The 26,955-nt window shown below is 42.0% G+C and overlaps 3 protein-coding genes across 13 annotated transcripts in view; all 3 read right to left on the bottom strand.

Moving 5' to 3' along the window:
• Nucleotides 1–213: 213 nt before the first annotated feature.
• Nucleotides 214–26,955, bottom strand: part of LOC136580365 (gap junction beta-1 protein-like) — a 58,233-nt gene continuing 31,491 nt past the window's right edge. Inside the window, exons 1-2 of one of the 2 annotated variants that reach the window (XM_066580877.1) lie at nucleotides 23,986–24,157; nucleotides 214–1,323 (exon numbers count right to left, since the gene is read on the bottom strand). In XM_066580877.1, the coding sequence (XP_066436974.1) occupies nucleotides 520–1,311 (792 nt within the window). In that variant the 5' untranslated portion in view covers nucleotides 1,312–1,323; nucleotides 23,986–24,157 and the 3' untranslated portion in view covers nucleotides 214–519. Of the gene's footprint in view, nucleotides 1,324–23,985; nucleotides 24,158–26,955 lie in introns of those variants that run through there. The other variant, XM_066580876.1, reaches the window with a different exon arrangement.
• LOC136580363 (gap junction beta-1 protein-like) lies at nucleotides 10,415–23,970 on the bottom strand. 5 transcript variants are annotated; one of them, XM_066580875.1, is made up of 2 exons: nucleotides 23,950–23,970; nucleotides 10,415–11,645 (listed from the first exon to the last, which is right to left on the bottom strand). In XM_066580875.1, exon 2 carries the CDS (start codon nucleotides 11,631–11,633, stop codon nucleotides 10,842–10,844), a length of 792 nt encoding a protein of 263 aa, XP_066436972.1. In that variant the 5' UTR covers nucleotides 11,634–11,645; nucleotides 23,950–23,970; the 3' UTR covers nucleotides 10,415–10,841. The 5 variants fall into 5 exon arrangements, with proteins under 5 accessions (XP_066436972.1, XP_066436971.1, XP_066436969.1 ...); XM_066580874.1 differs by lacking the exon at nucleotides 23,950–23,970 and adding an exon at nucleotides 23,831–23,895; XM_066580872.1 differs by lacking the exon at nucleotides 23,950–23,970 and adding an exon at nucleotides 23,774–23,834.
• Nucleotides 13,822–24,686, bottom strand: GJB1 (gap junction protein beta 1). Of its 6 annotated transcripts, none has more exons than XM_066580883.1 (2): nucleotides 24,595–24,686; nucleotides 13,822–15,090 (listed from the first exon to the last, which is right to left on the bottom strand). In XM_066580883.1, exon 2 carries the CDS (start codon nucleotides 15,076–15,078, stop codon nucleotides 14,305–14,307), a length of 774 nt encoding a protein of 257 aa, XP_066436980.1. In that variant the 5' UTR covers nucleotides 15,079–15,090; nucleotides 24,595–24,686; the 3' UTR covers nucleotides 13,822–14,304. The 6 variants fall into 6 exon arrangements, with proteins under 6 accessions (XP_066436980.1, XP_066436976.1, XP_066436978.1 ...); XM_066580879.1 differs by lacking the exon at nucleotides 24,595–24,686 and adding an exon at nucleotides 23,831–23,921; XM_066580881.1 differs by lacking the exon at nucleotides 24,595–24,686 and adding an exon at nucleotides 23,774–23,850.

Here is a 26,955-nt window from a genome sequence, read left to right on the forward strand (position 1 = left end):
TTGCCAGAGTGGCCCTTTATTGACCCTTTAATTGTTGTATTAGAGTGTGAAAGGTGAAGAAAATTTCCCTCAACCTGTGAATGGTTTTACGATTTTAATTTGTGGTTCTATAAATTACATATAGATTTAAGACTTTGTTTTAATATTATAACAGTACAAATACATTTGTTTTTCTCCTGCTAATACTTCCCATCTCGATAGAAAAAATGCCCCCCACCCCTTCCCTTGTTATTAAAAAAAATACTGCAAGAAGCACCAGTTCCAAATAGACAGTCGACAATTGGTGAGCATCACAGAGAACATAGTATCTAGACGGTACAATATACATGCCCACATTACTATGATCAGTAGAATGTACTCACTGCATTGTGTGCAAATATTGCAGTTTCAATTAAGTCATTTGCCCTTCACAGTCAAAACATAAATTGTCCTGTAAATGACTCCTATTCTGATCATGTCCTCTTTGGCCCATAAACAGTCTGACTAAAGTCTTCTATAATTAGTGGGGATGCCTTGGCTCTAGGATGGTGTACAATGTTCCTTCTCTAGGCTCCCAGAGGACCGTTTCATAAGACCCTCTCCTGTTAACAATGTATTCATCTTATTCTGCCGGTGCTCCTTGTCACGGTATGAATCCCCATGACGTTGCCTTCTACGTGACCAAGCTCTACCGATGAGGAAGAAGACTTCAGCTACATTTAGAACAATGCAGACTCCTGAAGCCGTGAGCATGAAGACTGTAAAGATAGTTTTCTCTGTGGGACGAGACACGAAACAATCCACTGTGTTAGGGCAGGGGTATGCGCTGCATTTGACGAGTCGTATCATGGCATAACCAGGGTAGATGAGGTAGAATATGTACATGAAAGCTGCTTCAAAGATTATTCTGAAGAGCACACTCAAAGTATATGTCCACCATAAATTGCCGGAGATTCGGACCTTCTGCTTTTTCACTTCGGCTAGTTCTTTAGGATCATCATGACCAGTTAGACGTAAAACCTTCTTCTCCTGGTGCTGCAGATAAGCCACATGCATAGCCACAAGAAGAGCTGGTGTGGATACAATAATGAGTTGAAGGGCCCAAAGGCGAATGTGAGAGATCGGGAAGAAGTGATCATAGCAAACACTGTTACATCCAGGTTGTTGTGTATTGCAGATAAATGTTGACTTTTCGTCCCCCCAGGCGCTCTCTGCAGCCACTACAAGAACCAATATACGGAAGATGAAAACCACAGAGAGCCATACGCGTCCAATTCCAGTAGAATGGCGGCTCACACCACTAAAAACGGCGTAAAATACTGGCCAGTTCATTGTGTGTCAGCTCTGTGGACAAAAACAGATATAGGTTTAGAAATTGCTATGTTAGATATTCGAGCTTTCAAATAATCACAACTTTTTAATTTTTTGGCATCATAGCTACATGAGAGCTTGTCTTTTATGGGACAAGTTGTACTTTTTAATTGTACCTTTTATGGGACAATATATAGTGTATTGGAGGACTTTAAAAGATTTATAAGTGGGGCGAAATAAAAAAAAAACACAATTGCATGGGTTTTACATTGTTCACAGTGCAGTAAAATTGACATCTTATCCTTATTCTGTAGGTCTTTACGATTGCGAAGATACCAAATTTATATAGCTTCTGTCGCCATTTTTTGACCCCCATAACTTTTTACTATATTTTTCTGTTGATACGTTTGTGTGAAGGCTCATTTTTTGCAGTGATGGCCTGAAGTTTTTATTAGTACCATTTTGGGTTACATATGACCTTGGTCACTTTCTATTTAATTTATACTTGGAGACAGGGTGACCATAAAAAGCACAATTCTGACATTATGGTCTTTTCCATTATGGAGTTCCCCATGTTAAGGCCTCCTGCACACGGGCGGAAATTCCGTGGCAGGATTCCCCGCAGAATTTCTGCCCGTACACGCCTGCATAGGATTGCATTACAATACGCAATCTTATGCAGACAGCCACGGCACGCTCTATTTCTGTGCGGGGCTCGCAGAGCCCCGCACAGAAATGTTACTCCCCAGCCGCCGGCTCCGGTCTGCGCATGCGCCGGCTGCCCAGCAGCCGGCACATGAAAGAGCCGGAGCTGCGGGAGCGGTTGAGTGCGGCGCTGGTCCCTGCAGGTGCTCGGGTCGAATCCCGCTGCGAGAATTATCGCAGCCGGATGCGATACGGCTGTCTGAAGGTGGCCTAACATAGTAATTTAATTCATTTACAGACGAACCTTTACAGACGTGCAGTGACCTGAAGTTGTCACTACAAAAGTATGTTATCTAGCTTTATAAATGGTTATGTTCCTTCAACAAAAATGCAAAAACAGAGTTAGTACTTGGAGGACCTTGGAGTCTGGAGCTAGAGTATATAGGCAATAATTCAGCATTCTGAGGTCCCTGTCCAGCCCCTGAGTCCTATGCTCATGGGAGGACCAGAGTTAATAAATAGCTCTACCCAATTCTAGAGATTAGTTGTTAAGTAGTAAAGAAGTTAGAAGCAAGTACGAAGTAAAGGCCCAGTTACATGCTAAGGTATAATGGTTCAAAAGCTTATCACCTTTATTTGCATGTAAATGAGCCTTGGGGAACTGTATGCAGAGACTAGCAGGTGGTCTGTTCTCTGCATTTAGCTCCTGTGTTCTGCCGCAGGGCTGCAAGCTAAATACAATGTAATCAGTGCTCCCATGTAGAATACAGCACCATGGACAGCAAACACAGCATGCAGTCTGCATTATCTTCTCTCCGGCTGAAGGATGGATTTTATGCTCACCTAAAAATCATCGTTCAGACAAATAGTGAAAGATGGGAGCATTTACACACAATGATTATCACTTAAACGATGGCTTTTGAGTGAATTTTGAGCGATAATCATTGCGTGTAAATGGCCCTTTAGTGATAGAGAATACAATAGTGAAAGAGAGATGTAGTTAATAATAAGATAGCGAGAAAGGATAAGGAAGTTAGAAGAAGATCAACAAAGCTGGATAAAGGACAGCTAGAGACAATCCATCCCTAAGTCTGAGGAAAAAGAAGGAAAGATACCAGATACGACACATTATACTGAGGGTGGTATCTCGAGACACCAAACTCTAAATTCTCAAGTACGGAAAACAGACTTACAGAACGTTGCCTTGTTTGCTTGGAACTGCAATAAAAGTGAGTTTTACAGTTTCACCCTACCCTGACTCCTGTAGCTCCTTCTCACTAGGTATCATCTGCACTACGTAGCATACTGACCTCCAGGAGTAGAGACCACAACCCCCACCATCCATAAACTTTGTTTATAGCCTGACCAACTGGAAGTGCAATTACCAAACAGCCCCTCACTCAGGCCTGTTTTAGACTGCCATTACAAAAAATAACCACCATCATCCACTATTTCACCTTTTACATGTAGCATTGTGGATGGGAGTCAAGAGTACATAGCCACTGAGTGATATAACCCAAGCTGATATTCCCAATTTCCGCTCGCTATAGATGCAGCAATAACAATTTTTATATTTTTTCAATTATGACAATTTCAAGAAGGTTTTTTTTTTTAAGCTTTTAATATTTTTTGTAATAGACAAGCAGTTAAAAAGGGAATAAATTGCCGAGGGGATACATATATTTATATTTATATACATATATACACACACGCACACACACAAGAAAAATCAAAGTGCTAACGACCACTTGTCTGTGAGTCCGTGAGTGAGTTACATGCTCTGCCCCTGATCACATGATGGTGACGTCATCGTAGGTCCTAAAGCATAAAATAGAGAAAGATTGCTACATGTGGTCGAAACGTTGTTCCTCTGTGGAGAAAATAAAGAGGCATCAGTCTTGATGCAATTTTGTCTGCACCTTCTATGCTGCTCATGACTCTTCTATATATTGAGGACCTGTGATGATGTCACCATCATGTGATCAGTCACCTGGGCTCTGACCTCCGCGCCTGATCACATGATGGTGACATCATCACAGATCCGAAACCCGCAGAGGCTGATAAAGAATGTATGTAGTAGAGCCGTGTGTGTCATGCGAATGTAGCAGAGCGGTGTGTGCTTTGTGTCATGCGCATGTAGCAGAGCCATGTGTGCTGTGTGTCATGTGCATGTAGCAGAGCCGTGTGTGCTGTGTCATTCGCATGTAGCAGAGCAATATGTGCTGTGGGTCATGCACATGTAGCAGAGCCGTGTGTGCTGTGTGTGACTCACATATAGCAGATCTGTGAGTGCTGTTTGCGACACGCATGTAACAGAGCTGTGCGTGCTGTGTGTGATGCGCATATAGCAGAGCCATGTGTGCTGTGTGTGATGCGCATATAGCAGAGCCGTGTGTATGGTGTGTGATGTGTATATAGCAGAGCCATGAGAGCTGTTTATGCCGCGCATGTAACAGAGCTGTGTGTGATGTGCATGTAGCAGAGCTGCGTGTGACACACATGGAGCAGAGCTGTGTGTGCTGTGTGTGATGTGCATGTAGCAGAGCTGTGTGTGCTGTGTGTGGCAAGCATGTATAAGAGCTGTGTGTGCTGTGTGATGCCCATGTATCAGAGCTGTGTGTGCTGTGTGTGATGCACATGTAGCAGAGCCTTAGTGTGTGTGATACGCGCATGTAAGCAATGACGGTGACATCATCACAGGTCCTAAAACAGCAGCCGTGTGCTTACAATTTCAATCCCTTTTACTACATTATATTAGTCAGTGGCGCATACCAGAAACACTAGTACTATAATTTCTTAATAATTACTGATTGGATCCATAGGCATCACAGAAACTTGGTGGGATAATACATAAGATTGGAATGCAAGGCTTGAAAGATACAACTTATTTATAAGAAACAGACCTAATAATAGAGGAGAAGGTGAGAATATAAGGAGAGAACAACAGATAGGACATAGGTATTTACTATAGACCACTTGGACAAGCAGAAGATATGGATGAACTCTTTCTACATCAGATGGCCAAGTTTGCAAAAAAGTACAACATGGTGATCATGGGGGATTTTAACTATCCAGACATTTGTTGGGAATCTCTCTCAGGTAAAAGATAAGCAAATTATTATCGTCTCATTCTGCCAACTTTATTTTCCAAAAGGTAGAAGATAAAGCAAGGGGATCTGCGATCTTGGAACTAATTCTTACCAACAGGGAGGAAATGGTTGAGGAAGTAGAGTGGCTGCTGCCTTAGGAGGCAGTGATCGTGCTATCCTTGAATTTTGGATAACAAGGGCGGAAGACCTGAGAAGTCTCAGACCTCAAGGTAGGATTTCAGAAAGGCAGATTTCGATGAACTCAGAAAGAGTGTAGGAAGAATCCAATGGCTGGATGTTCTTAAGGACAGAAATGTCCAAGAAGGTTGGTAAATATTGCAAAATGAGATTCTCAAAGCACAATCGTTAACAATCCCTAAAAGAAGGAAGAATGGGAAGCATTTAAAGACACCAGAATGGATGAACACAAAACTTAATACATGCTAAAAAGGAAGAAAAATATGTTTATCAAATAGAAAGAGGGGGAAATATCTAAAGAAGAATATAATGCAGTCTGTAGAAACTGTAGGGCAAGTGTCAGAAACGCTAAAGCTAATAATGAATTGAGGCTTGCAACAGAGACCAAAACATCAACTGATCTTCCCTGTGTTATTGAAGGAATAAAAGAATGCAGGCTATCTGTAAGCAGAGAGATGGGTAGGGAACACTTAGCTGATTCAAGTCTTAAGGTCCAGGTGAATTACATCCTAGGATACAAAAAGAAGCAGCGGAGGTAATTGCTGAACCACTCACCATAATCTTTGAAAGTTCATGGAGAACATGAGAAGTTCCAGAAGATTGGAAAAGGGCAAAAGTTTTCCCTATCTTCAAAAAAAGGGAAGAAGGTGAATCCAGGAAACTACAGGCCTGTGAGCCTAACTTCTATACAGGGAAAGATCTTTGAACAAATTATTAAACAGCATGTATGTAAGTACTTGGTGAGAATGGAGTAATTAACCAGAGACAGCATGAATTTGTAACAAACAAGTCATGCCAGACGAATCTATCTGGGATGATTTAGTGAATCCTGCACTGAGCAGGGGGTTGGACCAGATGTCTCTGGAGGTCCCTTCCAACTCTAACATTCTATTATTCTAATTTCCTTCTATGATAGTATCACCGACTGGGTTAATCAGGGAAATGCAGTAGATATAGTATATCTTGACTTTAGTAAAGCATTTGACAAAGTATCTCATACCATACTTATTGAAAAAATGACGAAATATGGGATTGACAAGACAACTGTTAGGTGGATTCACAACTGGCTGACTGATCGTACTCAAAGAATGGTCATAAATGTCTGCACATCCAATTGGAAGAATGTGGTAAGTGTGGTACCACAAGGCTCTGTCCTAGGCCCAGTGTTGTTCAACATTGTTATAAATGATCTGGAAGAGGGAATTGAGGGGAAACTGATCAAATTTGGTAATGACACAAAGCTAGTAGGGATAGCTAACACTAGGGAAGAGAGGGAGAGTATTCAAAAAGAGCTAGACAGCCTTGAACAGTGAGCGGCGACTAACAGAATGGTATTTAACAAGAAGAAATGCAAAGTCTTACATCTGGGCAAGAGAAATGAAAAAAAGCACATACAGAATGGGAGGAATTGGGCTAAGCAGCAGCACATGTGAGAAAGACTTGGGTATAGTAATAGATCATAGCAGCAAAAAAAGGCATTCTAGATCATGTGAGGTAATTATCCCCCTCTGCTCTTCCTTAGTCAGACCTCATCTGGAATACTGTGTCCAGTTCTGGGCACCCCACTCTAAAAAAGACATAGAAGAACTGGAGCAAGTTCAGAGAAGAGTTACTAGGCCCCATTCTGTTCAATATATTTATCAATGACCTGATAGAGGGGCTGCACAGTAAAAGATTGATATTTGCAGACAATATGAAATTATACAAGGTGATTAATACAACAGAGATCAATGTGCGGCTACAAAAGGACCTAGATAAGCTGGGGGCTTGGGTAGAAAAATGGCAAATGAAGTTCAATACTGATAAATGTAAGCTTCTGCACATGGGCAGGAGAAATGAATGTCACCAATACACGCTAAATGGGATACTGCTAGGGAAAAGTGAGATGGAAAAAGACCTGGGGGTACTAGTTAACTGTAGACTTAACTGGAGCAATCAATGCCAGTCAGCTGCTGCAAAAGCAAATAAAGTCTTGAGGTGCATTAAAAGTGGTATAGGGGCGAGGGATGAGAATATTATTCTTCCACTATATAGGGCACGTGTCAGGCCTCACATGGAATACTGCGCACAGTTCTGGTCACCGGTGCTCAGGAAAGATGTTACAGTGCTTGAGGGGGTTCAAAGAAGGCCTACTAAGTTAATAAATGAAATGGGAGGACTGGAATACCTGGAGAGGCTATCAAAATTGGGATTATTAACCTGGAAAAAAGACGACTAAGGGGCGATCAAATAACTATGTATAAATACATTAGGGGACAATACAAGGATCTCTCCCATGACCTGTTTATACCCAGGACTGCAACGGTAACAAGAGGGCATCCTCTACATCTAGAGGAAAGAAGGTTTCATCACCAACATAGAAGGGGGTTCTTTACTGTAAGAGCAGTGAGACTGTGGAACTCTTTGCCTGAGAACATGGTGATGGCAAAATCGATAGAGGAGTTCAAGAGGTCTAAGATGCCTTTCTAGAGCGCTATAATATTATAGTGTACAGAAGTCAATGTACTCATCTTTCTAGACATTTCTGAATGATCTATGTATGTCTTGTGCTTATGTGTGTTGTCAGTGTCTTCTATGTGAGTGAATATTATGTGTATTGCAAAGTTGCAGCACTCAATGGGTTACTGTCTGGGTTATGTCTGGAAATGTATCTTTTGTATGTAATGTGACCTTGTCATATAAATGTGTTTGCAAGGTGCATGAGTGCTTTTAGGTCTTTGTTATCAGTCTCCTACTGAGAGTGTCCGGAGAGGAGCCTGTGGGCACACAGACACCTTCAGTCTGTGGACCCAGAAGATGGAAGAGGCAGAGAGAATGCTGTGTGTGTCCAGGGCCTATCTCATGCTATGCAGTATCAGAAAAGGAACCGCAAGACCGTGTGAACCCACTGTGTAGCGCTGAGTGTGGATCTTCAACCATGAGTGTGCACCGCTAGAGAGTTGGTGAGTGGAAGTGAAGCATGTCCAGGAATAGAGTGCCACAGATAACTTGGCCTGTGAGAATCCCTCTGGTCTCCCGTGTTTCCTCCCTGTCACACCACATGTCTTCCTGCACCAGTGTCTTTTGCTAGTGGATGTAAAGTTGTTATGGACTGTTCCAAGTTTGCAAGTTATCTTACAGTAAATCACTTTACCAACCGTTCCCGGTACTGCCTTTAAAAAGTCAACTCTGCGTGTGTGGACTCTTTATTACAACGTCTAGAATTCACCGCTGAGGACGGAATAGTGGCGTCACCCGTGACAAAAGGACAACAAGTAAACCCCTCTTGGATTTTCCCCATTTAAAAGCCTGTCCTCGGTCCCTTGGACGTGTCCCTAGTTACCCTCCGGGTGGAAGATGGTGGTGCCACCGTGACAAGGCCTAAACTCATCCCCGCCATCTCCTAGGCTGGGGCCCGCTCATAGGATGCTGCAATATTACATGATGTAGTCATTAAAAAAACAGCGGGGTTGTTGATCCGGGTCCTGGAGTCAGGTAGGAAGGATCAAAACGTTGATTCAGGGATTATTCTGACTGCGATTGTGGAGTCGGGAAGGATTTTCTTCCCTCAAATGGACTAATTGACTTCTGCCTCATTGTTTTTTTCCCCTTCCTCTGGATCAACAAGGGGGGTGGAAACAGGCTGAACTAGATGGACGTTGTCTCCCTTCAGCCTAACATATTATGTTACCAGGATGGTGAGCGGTCTGCAAATCATGTCCTATGAGGAACAGTTAAAGGATCTGGTAATGTTTAGCTTGCAAAAAAAAGGCTTAGAGGAAACTTAATAGCGGTCTACAAATATCTGAAGAGCTGTTACAGTGCAGAGGGATCAGCCCTATTCACATTTGTACAAGGAAAGACTAGAAGCAATGGGATTAAACTGAAAGGGAGGAGACACAAATTAGATATTAGAAAAAACTTTCTGACAGTGAGGGTGATCAAAGAGTGGAACAGGTTACCACAGGAGGTGGGGAGTTCTCCTTCAATGGAAGTATTCAAACAAAGGCTGGACAGACATCTGTCTGGGATGATTTAGTGATCCTGCACTGAACAGGGGGTTGGACCAGATGACCCAGGAGGTCCCTTCCAACTCTACCATTCTAGGATTTTATATATGTGATTGTCTGTCCTCACAGCAAGCAGCTCAGCTACAGTCCTTCGGCATTGGTTGCTATGAGGAGAGTGAAGAGGGACTTGAAAACTGGCCGATAAATCTTTCAGTTTTCCGCATCCAGTTAGCATCTGAATGATTACCGTTCAGTGTAGATGTATGCACCGTCTGAACAATGAATGAGAATTTGTTTGCTTCTTTTTTGTTATTCAGTTTCTGCATGCAGAAAACCGAATGATGGATTGGTCCATGTAAACAGGCAGTCATTGGTTTATGAATGACTGCCTGTCTTCTGTGAATTGAGGCGGGCAGTCCGGTACAGTCCCCGGCCTGCTCCGCCTCCATTCACTAGCGATCATCAGTCCTGTGTAATAGCACAGGGACAATCATCGCTGGGATGATCTGTTGGGCATCTGAGCCGGACAGGTCATCCTATGAAAAAGGACCCTTAGCAGGGAGAAGTTTGTTTTCTAACAAGTGCTGATTATTGGCTTTTTATCTGCCCATAAGATAAGGCTGAGTAGATACAGGAGTAGCCGTGAACAGCAAGGAGGAGGGGGGAGAGGAGGGCAACTATTTAGAAAAGGAAGAGAATGAGAAAGCTGCCTGCTGATTTCTTCACACACTGTCGACATCTATGTACCTGCTAACTGCAGGGACTGAGCTGATTTCTGCAGGAGGTTAACAGCTCTGTTCTTACAGCAGTGGCCAGACGTGGTATTGCAATCACAGGTCATCCTCCTGACTGGATACTTACAATCTGTAGCTTATTTAGGTGAATACACAATGTAATGTCAGTGTTTTACCTCCAGCAGGGATGTCACAGTATCTAGCTGTTCATATAATGCTGTGCTGATGCATCATTGGATTGATGTGAAAGTGAAGTAACATCAAGAGGGTGCCTGATAAGCATCAGCCAGGAGACTGCACTGCATGGAAGTGACTGCAATATACAAAGTAGACCTCTTGAATATGCCAGGCAATCAAGTGAGGAGGGGAAGGGATGGAGAAGTGTGTTTTTGCTGGAGTGACCCTTTGTTGGCCACTTCATTGTTGTATTTTAATGTCGAAATGCAGAAAATGTATCTCAACTTGTGAATGGTTTTATGATTTTAATTTGGTTCTATAATACATCACATATGATAGTAACACAAAATCTCAAATCTGTAACAGTACAAATATATTTGTTTTTCCCCTGATAATACTTCCCATTCCGATAGAAAAAATGCCCACCACCCCTTCCCTTGGTAGTAAAAAATATTGCAAGAAACACCCGTTCCAATTGGACAGTTGACAATTGGTGAGCATCACAGAGAACATAATATGTTCAGTGACAAGCTCACATTATTATGATGATCAGGATGTACTCGCTGCATTATGTGCAAATATTGCAGTTTTAATTGTCATTTGCCCTTCATAGTCAAAACATAAATTGTCCTATAAATGACTCCTATTCTGATCATGTCCTCTTTGACCCGTAACTAGTCTGAATAAAGTCTTCTATAAGTGCTGGGGATGCATTGACTCTAGGATGCTGTACAATGCTCCTTCTCTAGGCTTCCTGGGGCCCTTTTCACAAGACCTTCTCCATATGTGTTCATCTCATTCTCCTGGTGCTCTCTGGTGCTATCACGGTAGGTATCTCTACGACGTTGGCTTCTTCGCGTACAAGCTCTACCGATGAGGAAGAAGATTTCAACTACATTTAGAACAATGCAGATTCCTGAAGCGGAGAGCATGAAGACTGTAAAGATAGTTTTCTCTGTAGGACGGGATACGAAACAATCCACTGTGTTAGGGCAGGGGTATGCACTGCATTTGACGAGTCGTATCATGGCATAACCAGGGTAGATGAGGTAGAATATGTACATGAACGCTGCTTCAAAGATTATTCTGAAGAGCACACTCAAAGTATATGTCCACCATAAAGTGCCAGAGATTCGGACCTTGTGCTTTTTCACTTCGGCTAGTTCTTTAGGATCATCATGACCAGATAGTCGTAAAACTTTCTTCTCATGGTGCTGCAGATAAGCCACATGCATAGCCACAAGAAGACCAGGTGTGGATACAATAATGAGTTGAAGGGCCCAAAGGCGAATGTAAGAGATCGGGAAGAAGTGATCATAGCAAACACTGTTGCATCCAGGCTGTTCTGTATTGCAGGTAAATGATGACTTTTCGTCCCCCCAGGCGCTCTCTGCAGCCACTACAAGCACCATTATACGAAAGATGAAAACCACAGAGAGCCATATGCGTCCAATTCCAGTGGAATGGCGGCTTACACCACTCAAAATGGCGTATAATCCTCCCCAGTTCATTGTGTGTCAGCTCTGTGGACAAAAACAGATATAGGTTTAGAAATTGCTATGCTAGAGGTCTATGAAGCGCTGCGGAATAAGTTGGCGCTATACAAATAAAGATTATTATTACAATATTATTTTACACGTCTTTTCGTCACCAAGGGCCACTGATGCTCCTGCGTCCCGGTCACACTCTGCAATTCTGGTATTGGAGGTTTAGAAATTGCCATGTTGGATATCCGAGCTTTCAAATAATCACAACTTTTCCATTTTTTGGCATCATAGCTACATGAGAGCTTGTCTTTCATGGGACTAGTTGTACTTGTACAAAATTGTACCTTTTAACATACCATATAATGTATCGGAGGACTTTTCCATTTTGCCCCACTTAGAAATATCTAAAACAAAAACACAATTACACCATTGCGGAGGTGTTTGTACAGTGCTTGGAATGCAGTAAGATAGACCAGTTATTACTATTCAGTGGATCAGAAGGATTACGGAGATACCACATTTATAGAACATTTTATATAGTACTGAAAAAACTTTTTTTCTTATTTAAAAAAATGGTTTCTGTTGTCATTTTTGACCGCCGTACCACCTTTTTTTTATTTTCCTGTTGATGCAACGGAGTGAAAGCTCACTTTTTTTGCGAGGCGACCAGATTGTTTTTATAATTACCATTTTAGGGTACATATGACTCTTCAATCCTTTTCTTCTTAGAGTCAAGATGACCAAAAAAAAGCAGAATTCTGGCATTGTGTATTTTTATTTCTTTACAGCGTTAACCATGTGGGATTAATAATGTAACATTTTATTAAATTAGACCTTTACGGATACAGGAATAAATTATTTTTATTTTATTTTTTTAATTAAGACGACTGGGAGGACTTTTTAAAAAAAAGTTTTTAATATTTTTTTTTTGTTTTTTGGAATAGACAAGCAGTCGGGAAGGGGATAAATTACCAAAGGAATATATATCTATCTATATATATATCTACATACAAACATTTTATATATGTGATTGTCTGTCTTACCAGCAAGCAGCTCAGCTGTAGTCCTTCAGCATGGATTTCTATGAGGATAGTGAAGGGTCCTTTTACATGGACTAAGGGTCCTTTTACACGGACTGATAAATCGTTCAGAATCCCGCTGAATGGGGAAATCTAAACGATTATCATTCAATGTAAAAACACGACCCGACTGAACAGCAAACGAGAATTTGTTTGTTTCTTGTACATCATTTAGTTTTTGCATGCAGAAGACTGTACAAGGGATCGGCCTATGTAAACAGGCAGTCGGTCATTTAGGAATGACTGTCTGTTTACAGTGAATGGAGGCAGGTGGTCCAGAACGATCCCCAGCCAGCTCCATCTCCAATCACCAGTGATGATCATTCCTGTGTAGAAGCACCGGACAATCACCACTAGGATGCCTTGTCAGGCATCTGTGCGCAATAGGCGAGGGAAGTATGTTTTAGATAAAGCTAGGTAGGTGCAGGAGTAGCAGAGGTCAGAGTGTGAACAGCAGGGAGGTGGGGGGAGAGCACAGCAACTGTTTAGACTTGGAAGAGAAGAAGAAAACTGCCTGCTGATTTATCCCCACACTTCCAATGTCTATACAGGTGGTAGCCGCACAAGCTATGTACAGTTAAGACTTATATAGTCATATGGCTGTCATGAAGGTCTTAAGCTATTGATAACAAATCCTTAGGATAGGTCATCAATAGTAGATGGGTAGGGGGCCGTCATCCAGAACCCCCACCGATCACCCGCTTGCTGGGTCTTCATGGTTGTGCACCAAACTGATTTCTGCAGGAAGTAAACAGCTCTATTCTTACTGCAGTGGCCAAGCTTGGTATTGCAATTACGGCTTATACTCCTGACTGGATATTTGCGGTCCGTAGCTTTGTTAGGTGAATTAAGAATGTAATGTCAGTGTTTTACCTGAAGCAGGGATGGTACAGTCTCTAGTTGTTCATGTAATCCTGTACTTACACATCATGGTATTAATGTGAAAGTGAAAATAACATCAAGATGGTGCCCGATAAGCATGAGACAGGAGGCTGCACTGCATGGAAGTGAATGCGATATAGAGATAACCTCTATCAGGTGAGGAGAACAGGAATGGAAAATGTGTTTTTACCGGAGTGGCTCTTTATTGGTCCTTCATTGTCGTATTTCAATGTCGAAAAGCAGAAACAATTTACCTCCACCTGTGAATGGTTTTATTATTTTAATTTGTGGTTCTATAATACATCACATATAATATTAAAACAAAGTCTGAAATCCATTGCAGTACCAATACATTTGTTTTTGTCCTGATAATACTTCCCATCCTGCTAGAAAAAAATGCCCCCCCCACCCCTTCCCTCCTTATTAAAAAATATTGCAAGAAGCACCCGTTCCAAATGGGCAGTTGACAATTGGTGAGCATCACAGAGAACATAATATGTAGACGGGTTCAGTGACAAGGATACAATGTACATGCCCACATTACCATGATGATCAGGATGTACTCGCTGCATTGTGTGCAAATATTGCAGGTTTAATTGTCATTTGCCCTTCACAGTCAAAACATAAATTGTTCTGGAAATGCCTCCTATTCTGATCATGTCCTCTTTGGCCCGTAACTAGTCTGACTAAAGTCTTCTATAATAAGTGGGGATGTGTTGACTCTAGGATGCTGTTCAATGTTCCTTCTCTAGGCTTCCTGGGGCCCTTTTCATAAGATCCTCTCCATATGCGTTCATCTCATTCTCCTGGTGCTCCTTATCGCGGTATGAATCCCTATGGCGTTGCCTTCTTCGCGTACAAGCTCTACCGATGAGGAAGAAGATTTCAGCTACATTTAGAACAATGCAGATTCCAGAAGCAGAGAGCATGAAGACTGTAAAGATAGTTTTCTCTGTTGGACGGGACACGAAACAATCCACTGTGTTAGGGCAGGGGTATGCGCTGCATTTGACGAGTCGTATCATGTTGTAACCAGGGTAGATGAGGTAGAATATGTACATGAACGCTGCTTCAAAGGCGATTCTGAAGAGCACACTCAAAGTATATGTCCACCATAAAGTGCCAGAGATTCGAACCTTGTGCTTTTTCACTTCTTCTAGTTCTTTAGGATCATCATGACCAGATAGTCGTAAAACTTTCTTCTCCAGGTGCTGCAGATGAGCTATATGCATAGCCACAAGAAGAGCCGGTGTGGATACAATAATGAGTTGAAGGGCCCAAAGGCGAACGTGAGAGATCGGGAAGAAGTGATCATAGCAAACACTGTTACATCCAGGCTGTTGTGTATTGCAGGTAAATGACGACTTTTCGTCTCCCCAGACACTCTCTGCGGCCACTACAAGAACCATTATACGGAAGATGAAAACCACAGAGAGCCATATGCGTCCAATTCCAGTAGAATGGCGGTTCACACCACTCAAAATGGCGTATAATCCCGCCCAGTTCATTGTGTGTCAGCTCTGTGGACAAAAACAGATAGTAACTTGAATAGTATTATTATAAGTTGTTATGTTAGAAGTCTACGATATTTTTCTATCATTTTTTAACTGATATCTGAACTTAAAATTTTAATAAAATTACATTTTTTGGCATTATAGCTACATGAGGGCTTATCTTTTGCAGGAAGAGATGTACTTTTCAAATGTAACATTTAACATACCATATATTGTATTGGAGGAGTTTAAAAATTTCTACGTGGGGCGAAATGGAAGAAAAAAAACATATTTGCATCAATATGGGGGTGGGTGGGGTTTTTATGGTGTTCACTACCTTCTCCAGTGGCTCAGCTCTGTCCCTGCAGCAGTAGGGTCTTCTTCCCCGTTGAGTCCCCTTTTACAGTTATGGTTGTGCTTTAACCCAGCCAAACTGAGGAAGAGGCTTTGACCTCGAAAAACGTTCTTTTGCCGGCTTTTAGTTTCTTCCAAAAAAAAATGTCTTCAATCTAACTGGTTCTTCAAGAAGTTTTTGTGCCACAATTCAGCACTTTTATCTACGTTTCTCTTTCAGTTTCATGCTCCGTCCATATAGGTACACCTCTGGTTGGCAGCACCTCCACACGAATCTCTTTATATAGATCCTCACCAAGACCCCTCTTGAGACTCCAGTCACAATGTCTATAGTCTACATACACCACCAGGCTGTTGCTCCAACTCTTTTTTCACTCCAGGCTACCCCAAGGATAGGTTGCCAATAGTTTATGACTGGACAACCCCATTAATTACTCAAGACCCATTTACATGCAACGATTATCACTCAAAATTCATCCAAATAAACGAATTTGAGCAATAACTGTTACGTGTAAACGCGAACCCAATGTTCACTATTTGCTCACTTCTCATTTATCGCATAAAAATAGTTGTTAGTTTGTTCACTTGTCATTTTGGTTTAAATGGTATTCGTTCAGTCATTCAGTCTTTCAAACGACTTGAGGGGAGGGGTGATTGTTTGCCCAGCTATACTCAATGACTCATGTGGCAGAAGACAATGGCTTTTTCTTCACCCACCTAAACAAACAACATATACAGTGTTTTCTTAGCTAATAAAGAAACTACAAGGATTTCAACCGATTATCATTACGTGTAAACGCTCAGCATTGAAAAACCAAAAAAGTCGTTAATTCAATCGTTCAAACGACAATCGTTGAGTGTAAATGGGGCTTTAGCCTTCCTTGTCTTATGACTTGGGATATAAATGTATTTACCTATAGTAAAAATCTAAGAGCACAGGTACATTTTCTAAAGCCATTAGATTAATGTTGGGTGAATGTGCTAAATCTGCAGGGTCAGCCAACAAGCTGTCCACTAAGTCACTGAAAGTATGTAGGAGGATGCATTCACACGAGCGTAGGCGTATTTACGTTCGCACGTGCGCAGCGTATAATCGCCAGAAAGAACATTTTTCACCGATCACGACCAGAGCTAGAAAGCGTATTATCGTTTGTTCCTACTTTGCAAACTATCTTTTCGGCCATCGAATATGCGTTGGCGCGTATTTCGGTCGCGTATGTTCCGTGTTTTTTTCGGGTTGCCGTTTTTACGCGCCGTAAAATCGTCCGTGCGAATGAATACATTCGAAACCGACGCCTCAGATGGTCACGTATATACGATTGGGCGCAAAAACGCGCCGTTTATGCGCTCGTGTGAACGCACCCTGAAGCAGGAAGCTCCTTGCACATTGCGGCAGCCTAGATTGGTAACTTAACTCTAGGTTATTAATAGTCAAAAGGTGGACAACCCCTTTAAAGGTGGTTTTGTCATTAAAACAAAACCCGTCCCCAGCTGGGCACTGCCTAAAGTTAAAAATGAGGGTAAACTCATCACCAGCACTGGCATCGGCGGTTAATTTTTGATAGACAGACTGGGCAGAAGCATGTTACCGCTGCAGCCAATCAAAGGCCACATCGTCACGTCCCTAAACTCCTAGCATGATGGCACCCAAGATATGAGTGCTGATGCCAAGAGTGCTGACTGCGACGCTGTGGCGTCTGGTTGGCCACAGTGATCACAGTCTTCTGCCTGGCCCATCTGTCGAGAAGTTACCGCCAATCAGTTGTGCCCCATGGCAATACATGCATGGGGCTATTATTGGACCAGTGTTCATTCTACGGTCTCTCAATGCAGATTGGTACCTAAATCTCTAGCAGACAATGGTGGATGACATCGTGGATGATCTCCCCCAATCATAGCAGGAGGAGGCCACTTCAAGTAAGTTTTCTTTATTTCCGGGCTCATGCCCACGGCCCTGACGGACTCTGACAGTGGAATATCGCAGCGGAGTCCGCCACGGCACCCCCCCAAAACCCCCATACTTACCACTCTGGATCCTCTGTACGTGTCCCGCGTGGAGGGCCGCTGCGCGTGCGCAGAACACAGCGCATGACGCGCTGGCAGTATCAGATGATGTGGCCGGCGGTGGGCGGGGCCGCATATTCACGCGATACTTCCACTGTGCTACAGCAGAAGTATAGTGTGATGGCCGGCTCTTATTGACTACAATGGAAGCCGGCCACACGTATTCCTGCAGCATTTAGAACATGCCGCGGTTTATTTCACTCTGCGGAATTCCACAGCGTGAAGATTGATCTATTACGTTCAATAGAACCTAATAGCTGCGGGGCAACGCGGCAGAAATCTGGCCGTGGGCATTAGCCCTCAGTCATAGCAGCGATACCAAGGGACTTAGAGATGTCTGCTTCTCACATGCTACTCTTCAACTTTGCAATTGGGTTTTACTTTCTATCTCTATAGGGGCTACAACATATAATTGAAATCCATGTTCCAGGAGCCCACGTGTCATACCATTGTGCAGTGCATCCAGGCCTTCCTATTCAAGTACACTATTGTTATTTCAGTCTTTTTGACTACACCCTGTATATGATTAGGGATAGTTGGCAGCTTGTGGGCTACGATGCGACTTTCCTCTTTCCATAGAAGTCAATAAGTGACACTTGCATTGTAGAACAGACACACACCATAGCTTAGTGAAAAGAAACATTGGCTAGGAACAGCAGGGCAAATTTTCCTTTAACTTGAGAGGAAGAAAGTTATGTAATGAGGTGCGTTATCACATATAATGAGCGCCCGTTATCCAAGTTTAGCCTAATGAAAAAGACATTATCCAGTAACAGCAAATTTTTATTGTTTGCAATTACATTTTCTTGGACTAATCTCAGGATTCTGTTTATAACCCAGCAAGTCATTCTTTCCAGAAGCTTTTCCTGGTCTTATTACTGTAGGTGCAGCTATTTTTTTTATGCACTTTCATTTTTCTTCTCCCATATATATTATCTAGTATTTTGGGGATAATTATGTTTAATCTGTTTATTAAATATAAAACACAAAGGTAAGCAAAGGTACAGCTATATATTTTTAACCCTTTGCAATCCAATTTTGGATTCATGGTTTCCTAGGGGACTTTCTCTTTCTGCCATTATACAATGGCACCATCTGCTGGCTAGAGCCAGTACTGCTGTATGGGAAATGCTGGAGAGGCCCCTAACAACAGAGTAATATACAGTAAGAATACCCCGACGAACCTCTTCCAACATCGCAGCTGTACAGCCTTCAATCAGAATGTCTTCAGACGTCAGACAGTGGATTGGAAAGGGTTAAGGCATGGCCTTGAATTCCATAGCAAGAGTTTACCAAATGGGGATAAGAATTCAAGCCTTCACACAAAGTTTATCACAAGGAATCGTGAAGTGAGGATGTTTGATACAATTTTAAAAAAATGTATCTTTCATGGTTAACCTAAAAATGCAAGGAGTTAATCCTAAAGCCTCATGTCCATGGGCATAATTGAAATGCAGAATCTGCGCGTCTCACTTGCGTGGATGATCCGCAGTTCAATATACCCATAGACTATCATTGGACATCCGCAGGTATTTAAATACCTGCGGATGTCATTTTTTTCCTTGCGTGTGGATTGCACGTTCGGGAAAAAACACAACATGCTCCATTTTTCTGCGGATCCTGCATGGACGGCTTCCATTGAAGTCAATGGAAGCGGTCCGATCTGCGGCACAGACACAGTTGACACTGCGTCCGTGCTGCGGATCCGCGGTAAAGCAGGAGATTAATTTGCTCGCTTAACGTTCATTTTATGCAGCATAAAAATCAGTTAGCTCATTTGCTAATTGCTTAAACACGGATCATTCAGTCGTTCTCATTCACTTATACAGTGACCTGAATGACCCTGTTATGTGTATGTATATATATTTTTGTATGTATTGTATATATTTTTTATTATTATTATCTTTTTTATTGATTTTGCTTTGTCTTTAAACTGAACGCCCGAGCGATTAAGAAAACTGCATCATCATTTGCTCGCTCACGTGGGCAAATAATTTCTTAGACTGGTTAACCCCACAAAGCGGCTATTTGTCGGCCAAGGAAAGTAAATCACTCCTGACCACATTGTTACTTTTAAGTCACAGGCAGACATGGTGACAACTAAAGCAGCTCTTCAAAGTGAGGAGCCCAACAAAGAACTAACCCTTTTGATATCGCAGAAAAGAGGGATAATGGGGTTAAATGCCATCACATCTGAATTTTAGGGTTTTGAGTAGAAAGCTTTATACATACAACCTAATTCAGGTAGCAGGTATAATGCTATACAAGGTTGAATGTTCGCTATCCTGGGTGCTGGTATTAATATTTCTACATATTTACCAGTGAGCAGAAAATCTGAACACTTTTGGTGTTCATACCTTGTAACATAAAAAAACGGCAAAACTCAATTCCAGAAAGCTGATTTTGAGAAATATCCTTAGAAGCACAAGGCATTAATAGGAATTCAGTACATGTGAACTCAGTTCTCCCATCAACCAGAAGTGTATAGGATCTGTGTACACATGAGCTCAGTTGCACCCAAACAAAAAAGTCAATAGTATCTGAGTACACATGAGCTCAGTTGGACCCACCAACCAGAAGTGTATAGTATCCGAGTACACATGAGCTCAGTTCCCCCATCAACCAGGGGTGAATAGTATCCGAGTACACATGAGCTCAGTTCCCCCATGAACCAGGGGTGAATAGTATCCGAGTACACATGAGCTCAGTTGCACCCACCAACCAGAAGTGAATAGTATCTGAGTACACATGAGCTCAGTTCCCCCATCAACCAGGGGTGAATAGTATCCGAGTACACATGAGCTCAGTTCCCCCATGAACCAGGGGTGAATAGTATCCGAGTACACATGAGCTCAGTTCCCCCATGAACCAGGGGTGAATAGTATCCGAGTACACATGAGCTCAGTTGCACCCACCAACCAGAAGTGAATAGTATCTGAGTACACATGAGCTCAGTTCCCCCATCAACCAGGGGTGAATAGTATCCGAGTACACATGAGCTCAGTTCCCCCATCAACCAGAAGTGAATAGTATCCGAGTACACATGAGCTCAGTTCCCCCATCAACCAGGGGTGAATAGTATCCGAGTACACATGAGCTCAGTTCCCCCATCAACCAGAAGTGAATAGTATCCGAGTACACATGAGCTCAGTTCCCTTATCAACCAGGGGTGAATAGTATCTCAGTACACAAGCTAAGTTGCACCCATCAAACAGAAGTGAATAGTATCCGAGTACACATGAGCTCAGTTGCACCCATCAAACAGAAGTGAATCGGATTTGAGTACAGATAAACTGAGTTCCGCCCTCAACTGCAAATAAAAATCAGAGGACTCTGAGATTAAATTTTTGTATACCTTCAATGTTTTAATACATTTAGGGCCCTTTTACACAGGATGATTGCAGGGCACAGAAGAGCCTGACAGTCCTCCCAACGGTCATTGCTCGGTGAATGGAGGCAGAGTGGGCCAGAGAATCGTTCGGCTGCCCTCCTCCATTCACAGTAAACAGGCAGTCATTCATAGATCAGGCCACCTTCACTCACAGTTTTTGTCTGCAATATTTTGCAGATGGTTTTGGTGGCTTTTTGTTATGATGCATTTTGTAAAGGCCCATTTACACAGGACAGCATGAAAGATCAGCGATGAAGCTCATCAGTAGTGTATGGCCGCTGTGTTTTGTGAATGGTGAGGGGCAGGGGAGCGAGAGGGGAGAAATCTCCTGCACTGCCCCGCCCCCCTGCTGGCCGCTCCATGTGCGAGCCAGCTGAGCTAGTTCCCGGTTTCTTTTAAAAAGAAAAAAAAATGTACATGGAGCATCTTAAGAATCTCAGAACTATCAAAAGGTCTCTTTCAGACAAGCATATTTTTGCTCTGTACTAGGTCCGTGTTGAAGTGACAGTAAGGCCCCCCTGTCCACGGCCGTTTCGGAATATCGCTAGCAATATTCCGCAGTGGGGGATGAGGGTGGGCTGCTGTCAGTTCTCCGCAGTGAGCCTATCTGATAGATAGGCTCACAGCGGAGAATCGCGGCAAATTGCAGCATGCCGCGATTTGATTTGATAATGGTTCATCGCAGAGTATCATGACATGCCATCATTTTTAGACAAGAGCGGAAAATTGCGAGCAATTTTCCACTCGTGTACTTTGGGCTGTACTTTCCATAATTATCCTATGGAAAGCGTGTCATGCGTGTAACTTATCACCGCAGATCACGCTATGACAAATCGCCCATAGATAGCCAGTCTAAAACGGAGCTAATCTAAATCTATAGATCTATAAATCTATATGATTATATTTTTTACAGCCATTTTTCAAAAACGCTGCATGATCTATTTTTGCATATTTGCCTCTGTATTTGTCTTCTTACTATTGTGCAAATATAAATTAGTACTTGACCAATAGAACATAATACAAATATGGATAAAAAACTGATGACATATGGATGTAATGCATTTTAAAACACGTCCATTATACAAATCCGTATTACGGACATGTTTTTATACACTCATCTGAAACGGCCAAATAGTGTAATAGTTTAAGCATAAAACTTATCAGCAAAGGCATATAGAACGTCATTTGTATATAGTCTGGAGGAAAAGAGGGACAGCGGGGGTGGGGTGGGGGTGACACCTCCACGCATTTTATGGTTTAAGTATCAAGCTAAGCACATGAACAAAAGGCACAATCTGATATCAGTTGAGGAAGATCAGGAGCAATGTCAGGAAATATTTTTTTACTAAAAGAGTAGTAGATGCTCTGATCAAACTTCCAGCAGGCGTGGATGGAAAATCTACAATAAATGAATTCAGGAAATGTGAGGGATAAAAATATATTATTTCCTTTATTTCTCTCTTAGGATAGATCTAAGGGCAGACTAGATGGGCTTTTTCTGCCATCAATTTTCTAGGTTTCTATGAAGTCCTTATCAGAAAATGCAAAATTGTTATTTCATTTTCTTCTTTTTGCTAATCAAAAACTGTGATTGGACGACAGAAATACACAGTTTTTAATTCGATTTTTCATCCTTTCTGGTTTTGGTTAACAGAAAGAAAAACTAATAGCATAAGCACCACTGTCACGGCGTGTGAACTGAACTGTAGCATGAAAATAGCCTTTCACGTAGTCACTAATAATTAGGTAAACTATTTGCTGTAACTCTTCAGATCGGAGCCAAGCAATGCAAGTGAACTATGTACAGCTCAGCAGATCTGTGCCCAGCACGCTTACATCAAGGAGAGGTATTAATCATTAAATACAAGCTGGCATTTAATTATTACCTCATCCATTCTCAACTTCAGCCTCACATGCCGCACTATCAACACTAAGACTTTAAACCATTGACTGAAGTCCAGAAACTTAAAAAGAAGAATACAAAATATCATCTCTTTCTAATAACCTCTACAAATTCAATAGTACTATAACCCTATACCAACTATATAATAAAACACATTGCTCCACATACCTGTAGGGATCACCGCTTCTAAACTGACCCAAAATGTCCACCATACTAAGCAAAACTAAGCAATCTACCTACTCCAAAACTCTGCATTTCACTCACAAGTATTGGAATTCCATCACATTGACGATCTAAGACATATTCTATAATGCACTCTGACCATCTACGCAGTCAACAATGCATTCATGTGTTGAGTCATTGTTGACCGCTTCAAGTTATTTAACTTAAAAACTAAGTTTCGACTTTTATTAACTTTCCACTCCCCACAACAGCTGTTACCCTCCACTCCCTAGCTGTCCATGCAGTCAGTGAAGAATGAAGAATGGCAGGTTTTAGTGGTTTTGCTGTAAAAATGTCACTTGTGAAAACTTAAGAAAATGGAAAAAAAAGCAGCCAAATATTTTCATGGGGTCTGTAAATAACATGAAACAATCACATTTCCGAGCACATCGATTTCATGATATCATCCCGTCCCTATCAATGATCTCGGACACTGTGGTTGCAGAAGTCATAGGGATTTACATACAGATATAGGAATTGTTAATTTGACACTTTCAACACCAAGCCATTGAAAATAGTCAATTAGTTAAAGTTCATTTAATGCATTAAGTGTCAAGAAAACGTTTGCTCGATCTGTATGCACATCAATATAGGCTGCTAGATGGATCAACCCATGACAGTATAGAACTATGTTAAGATACATCAATATACAATACAAAATCTTCAATATATGAGTTACTAAATGATTACTAACACTTGTAGGAGCCCAACTAGGGCCAAGGAGCTATTCAAAATACTTTTCTGTTCCGACAGTTCATTCCATCAATAGCACTTACCAATTCCCTTATGAGACTACTTGGATACAGGTTCTCATAGGGTTTACCTTCTCTTACCTTGTAGACTTCAGTCTCAGTGCTGGTGGCTACGTTCAATAATTTATCCCGTCTTTCTTCTTATTATATTGCTTTACTGGTCAGTCCAGTCATCCTTTTATCCCCCTTTTCCATCTCACCTTCAGGCATAAAATTCCTGCAGCTTTAATCTTTACCTTAGAGTTACAACCTCGGAGTCAAAACTTTCAGACTAGTTTTTCTTGACAGTCATGAGAATTTTGGCTGTCACCTTTAATCTTTTCCGTCTGCGTAAGAGTCCCTCACTGTTTGTAACATTTTTCCCTTCTTCTCCATTCTCTTGCTCCCCCTGTCACACTGTCTTGCTGCTGGGACTCTACACAATGCCTCCTTTCTCACTTTCGGTAACATGTTACCATTCATTCTGCTCAGACTTCCACCCACCGGATAGTCACAATGCGTCTTTTTCCCCAACAGGACAAGAGAATCATAAGCTAATTAGCACCCCCCCCTCCATCCTCCTGATTATTCTATCAGCCCTCCAGTCCTTTCACTTGGCTCATGATATCTTTTGAGCTCAATCCCCCTTTTCATTGCCCTTTTTCCCCATCTTCATCCGGCTAGGACAGTGGTGACTTTGCCACATTTACCGAAGTGGATGTCAAGTGAAGGAATCATTGCCATGTGCCCATGAAACTAGCTGGCATGACAACTTCATTTTAACAATGGCATACTAGTTAAGTCTACAAGATTAAGTTATTCTACTCCTAAAATACATCAAAGCCCAGAAAGTTAATTTTGCTTACCTGATTTAAAGGGTTTAAATGGCAAGCTACAATGCTAGGTCAGATACAGCTGAGTTCTTGGCACGGAATGTTAATGTAGGCAGCACAATGGCACACATCAGATGTTTTCTCTTGTACTGACAATGCATTTCTTCTCTGGACCTTTATACCCTTGGCTGTTAATTAAACTACACACAGGCCTGATAACCCAATCTGCCCTGTTTACTTAGCTTAGTAAGAAAATAGGGGCGTGACTTTTTACGCTACTCATGGGTATCATAGGACAGATACATTTTAGTAAAGTTTGTCAACTTCCCCCACTATCCTCAGCCAGGTAATGTCGTTTATAGCTGGCATTCCTTTATTATTTCAGCATTGTAATCATCTCCATGTACTCCATCACAAACATAGAAACATGTCGCCACACGCTTTTCTTTATAGTTGACCAGAGTCAACTTCTAATCCCTTTTCATATCTCTCAATCCATTGATGGAATTTCTGCCATCCTCCATCTTTGATCCACTAATAATTGTGAGAACGGGGCATGTCCTGAAGTTAGGGCAGCATTGGTCACACATGTGCACTGCCCCTTCATTCTTTTTAATGGAGCAGCTATAGATTGCAAGCACTTGGCCTAGGCCATCTGCAGTGCCATAAATGGTCACACGTGTGACCGTCATTGCCATCACTTCGCACAATATATTTAACCACTACTGATTACCTTAGAACTTTATTTACTATTTGCATGCCATAATCTATGCAATAATTTGTTTATTAAATAGTACCTCCAAAAAACACCCATTTAGTCGCCACTGTTTAGCGCCGCTTGCCAAAGGCTGTACATCAGCACACGGAACCCTATATGAAGTGACAGCAGCGATGGTGGCACGTGTGACCATTTATTTCAGTGGGGCAACTGGAGATGGCCAAGGCCAAGTGCTTGCTATCTGTGGTGGCCCGATTAAAATGAATGAAGGAGCGGTGGGCAAGTGTGACCATTGATGCCCTAACCTCAGGACATGCCAGAGTCCTATTCTCGTGATTATTGGGTGTCTACTCCAAATCCAGATCACCGAAGTTGAGGTTGGTTAAAAAATGATGAATGGCAGAAATTTCATCAATGGATTGAGAGATACGAAAAGTGATTAGAAGTTGATATGAAAGACTCGGGTCAGCTATAGAGAAAAGTGTACAGCTGCAGGTTTATGTTTCTATGAATCTGTAGGATTGAGCCACCGAAATTCTATACATCACAATATTGTGCTACTTGGTTGGTGCTCATGTAGTCCAAAAATGGTTCACATCTGTAATGGTACATTTTATGTTGTTTCTTATTCACACCCCAAAAGTGCACTTCAGGATCCTTGAAATTGGCAAGGCAGGCATCAAAGGGCAACTATCTGCACAAATGTCTTGGGGCATTCTGTTTCCTAAATCCCCCCTACTGAATGCATCAGATTGTGATTACACCTCCGTACAATAGTCCAGCAGTTTAACGTTTAGAACTCTTTGTCTTTACAATTTTGTCCTAGTCTGGTCAATATTTCCTTATCTGTCCTGTTTACCGATGTTAGCAGGATTCAAAGCGTGGATAAAGGGTGACGTAGATAATCGACCAGTTTGGAGAGGGGGGGTGGTCTCTTTACACATTAACAGCATGAGTTTTACCCCTTACATGGACTTTACCCCCTTCTCTGCTATGAGCAGAATAACCTAAAGGGAGGAGATATTAGGATATTAACCTGTACGGCTTGTACCTCATGGTCACAAGTTGGATATTCCTGTATTTCTAGTTTTCTTCTAGTACAGACAGAGAGACCAAGACGGATTATTATTCCACTGGAATGCTTCCAAAGTGAAGGGCTGAAGCACATAAATATACAGTATTATAGCTCTATACACCCCAAGCTCAACAGTGTCATGAGGCATCTATAGACGTCTATGGGGCTCTACTGTATCTTTGTATAAATTAGAGGCAGGCAGAAGTTTTTTCTCCTGTTGGATTTCACATTGATCCAAGGAATAAAAACCTTGGCACGCTCCATTAGATGCCATATTATGAGGCAGAGGCAAAACCGGAAGCTCCTTGGCCCAATACAAAAACCCATAACAAGACTCCCACCTTTGATATGCCATTTTTAATAATGGTTACACCCTTGTATAGAGGGATTCTCCCCTTCTAATATGATGCTTCAGGGACGCTAAATGCCACAATACAGCCCTACATGAAGACGGCTCTCCTGTGTGCATAAGGCCTTAAAAGGGGTTGTGTTATAAAACAATCCCAGTTCCCCATTTAAGACCTTTGTCTCAGTTTCACAGCAACAGCGGTTCTTGTTTTGACATAATTGAGCAGTCCATGCATTATATGTAGAGATGAGC

The sequence above is a fragment of the Eleutherodactylus coqui genome, chromosome 10, assembly GCF_035609145.1.
Source record: "Eleutherodactylus coqui strain aEleCoq1 chromosome 10, aEleCoq1.hap1, whole genome shotgun sequence".
NCBI lineage: Eukaryota > Metazoa > Chordata > Amphibia > Anura > Eleutherodactylidae > Eleutherodactylus > Eleutherodactylus coqui.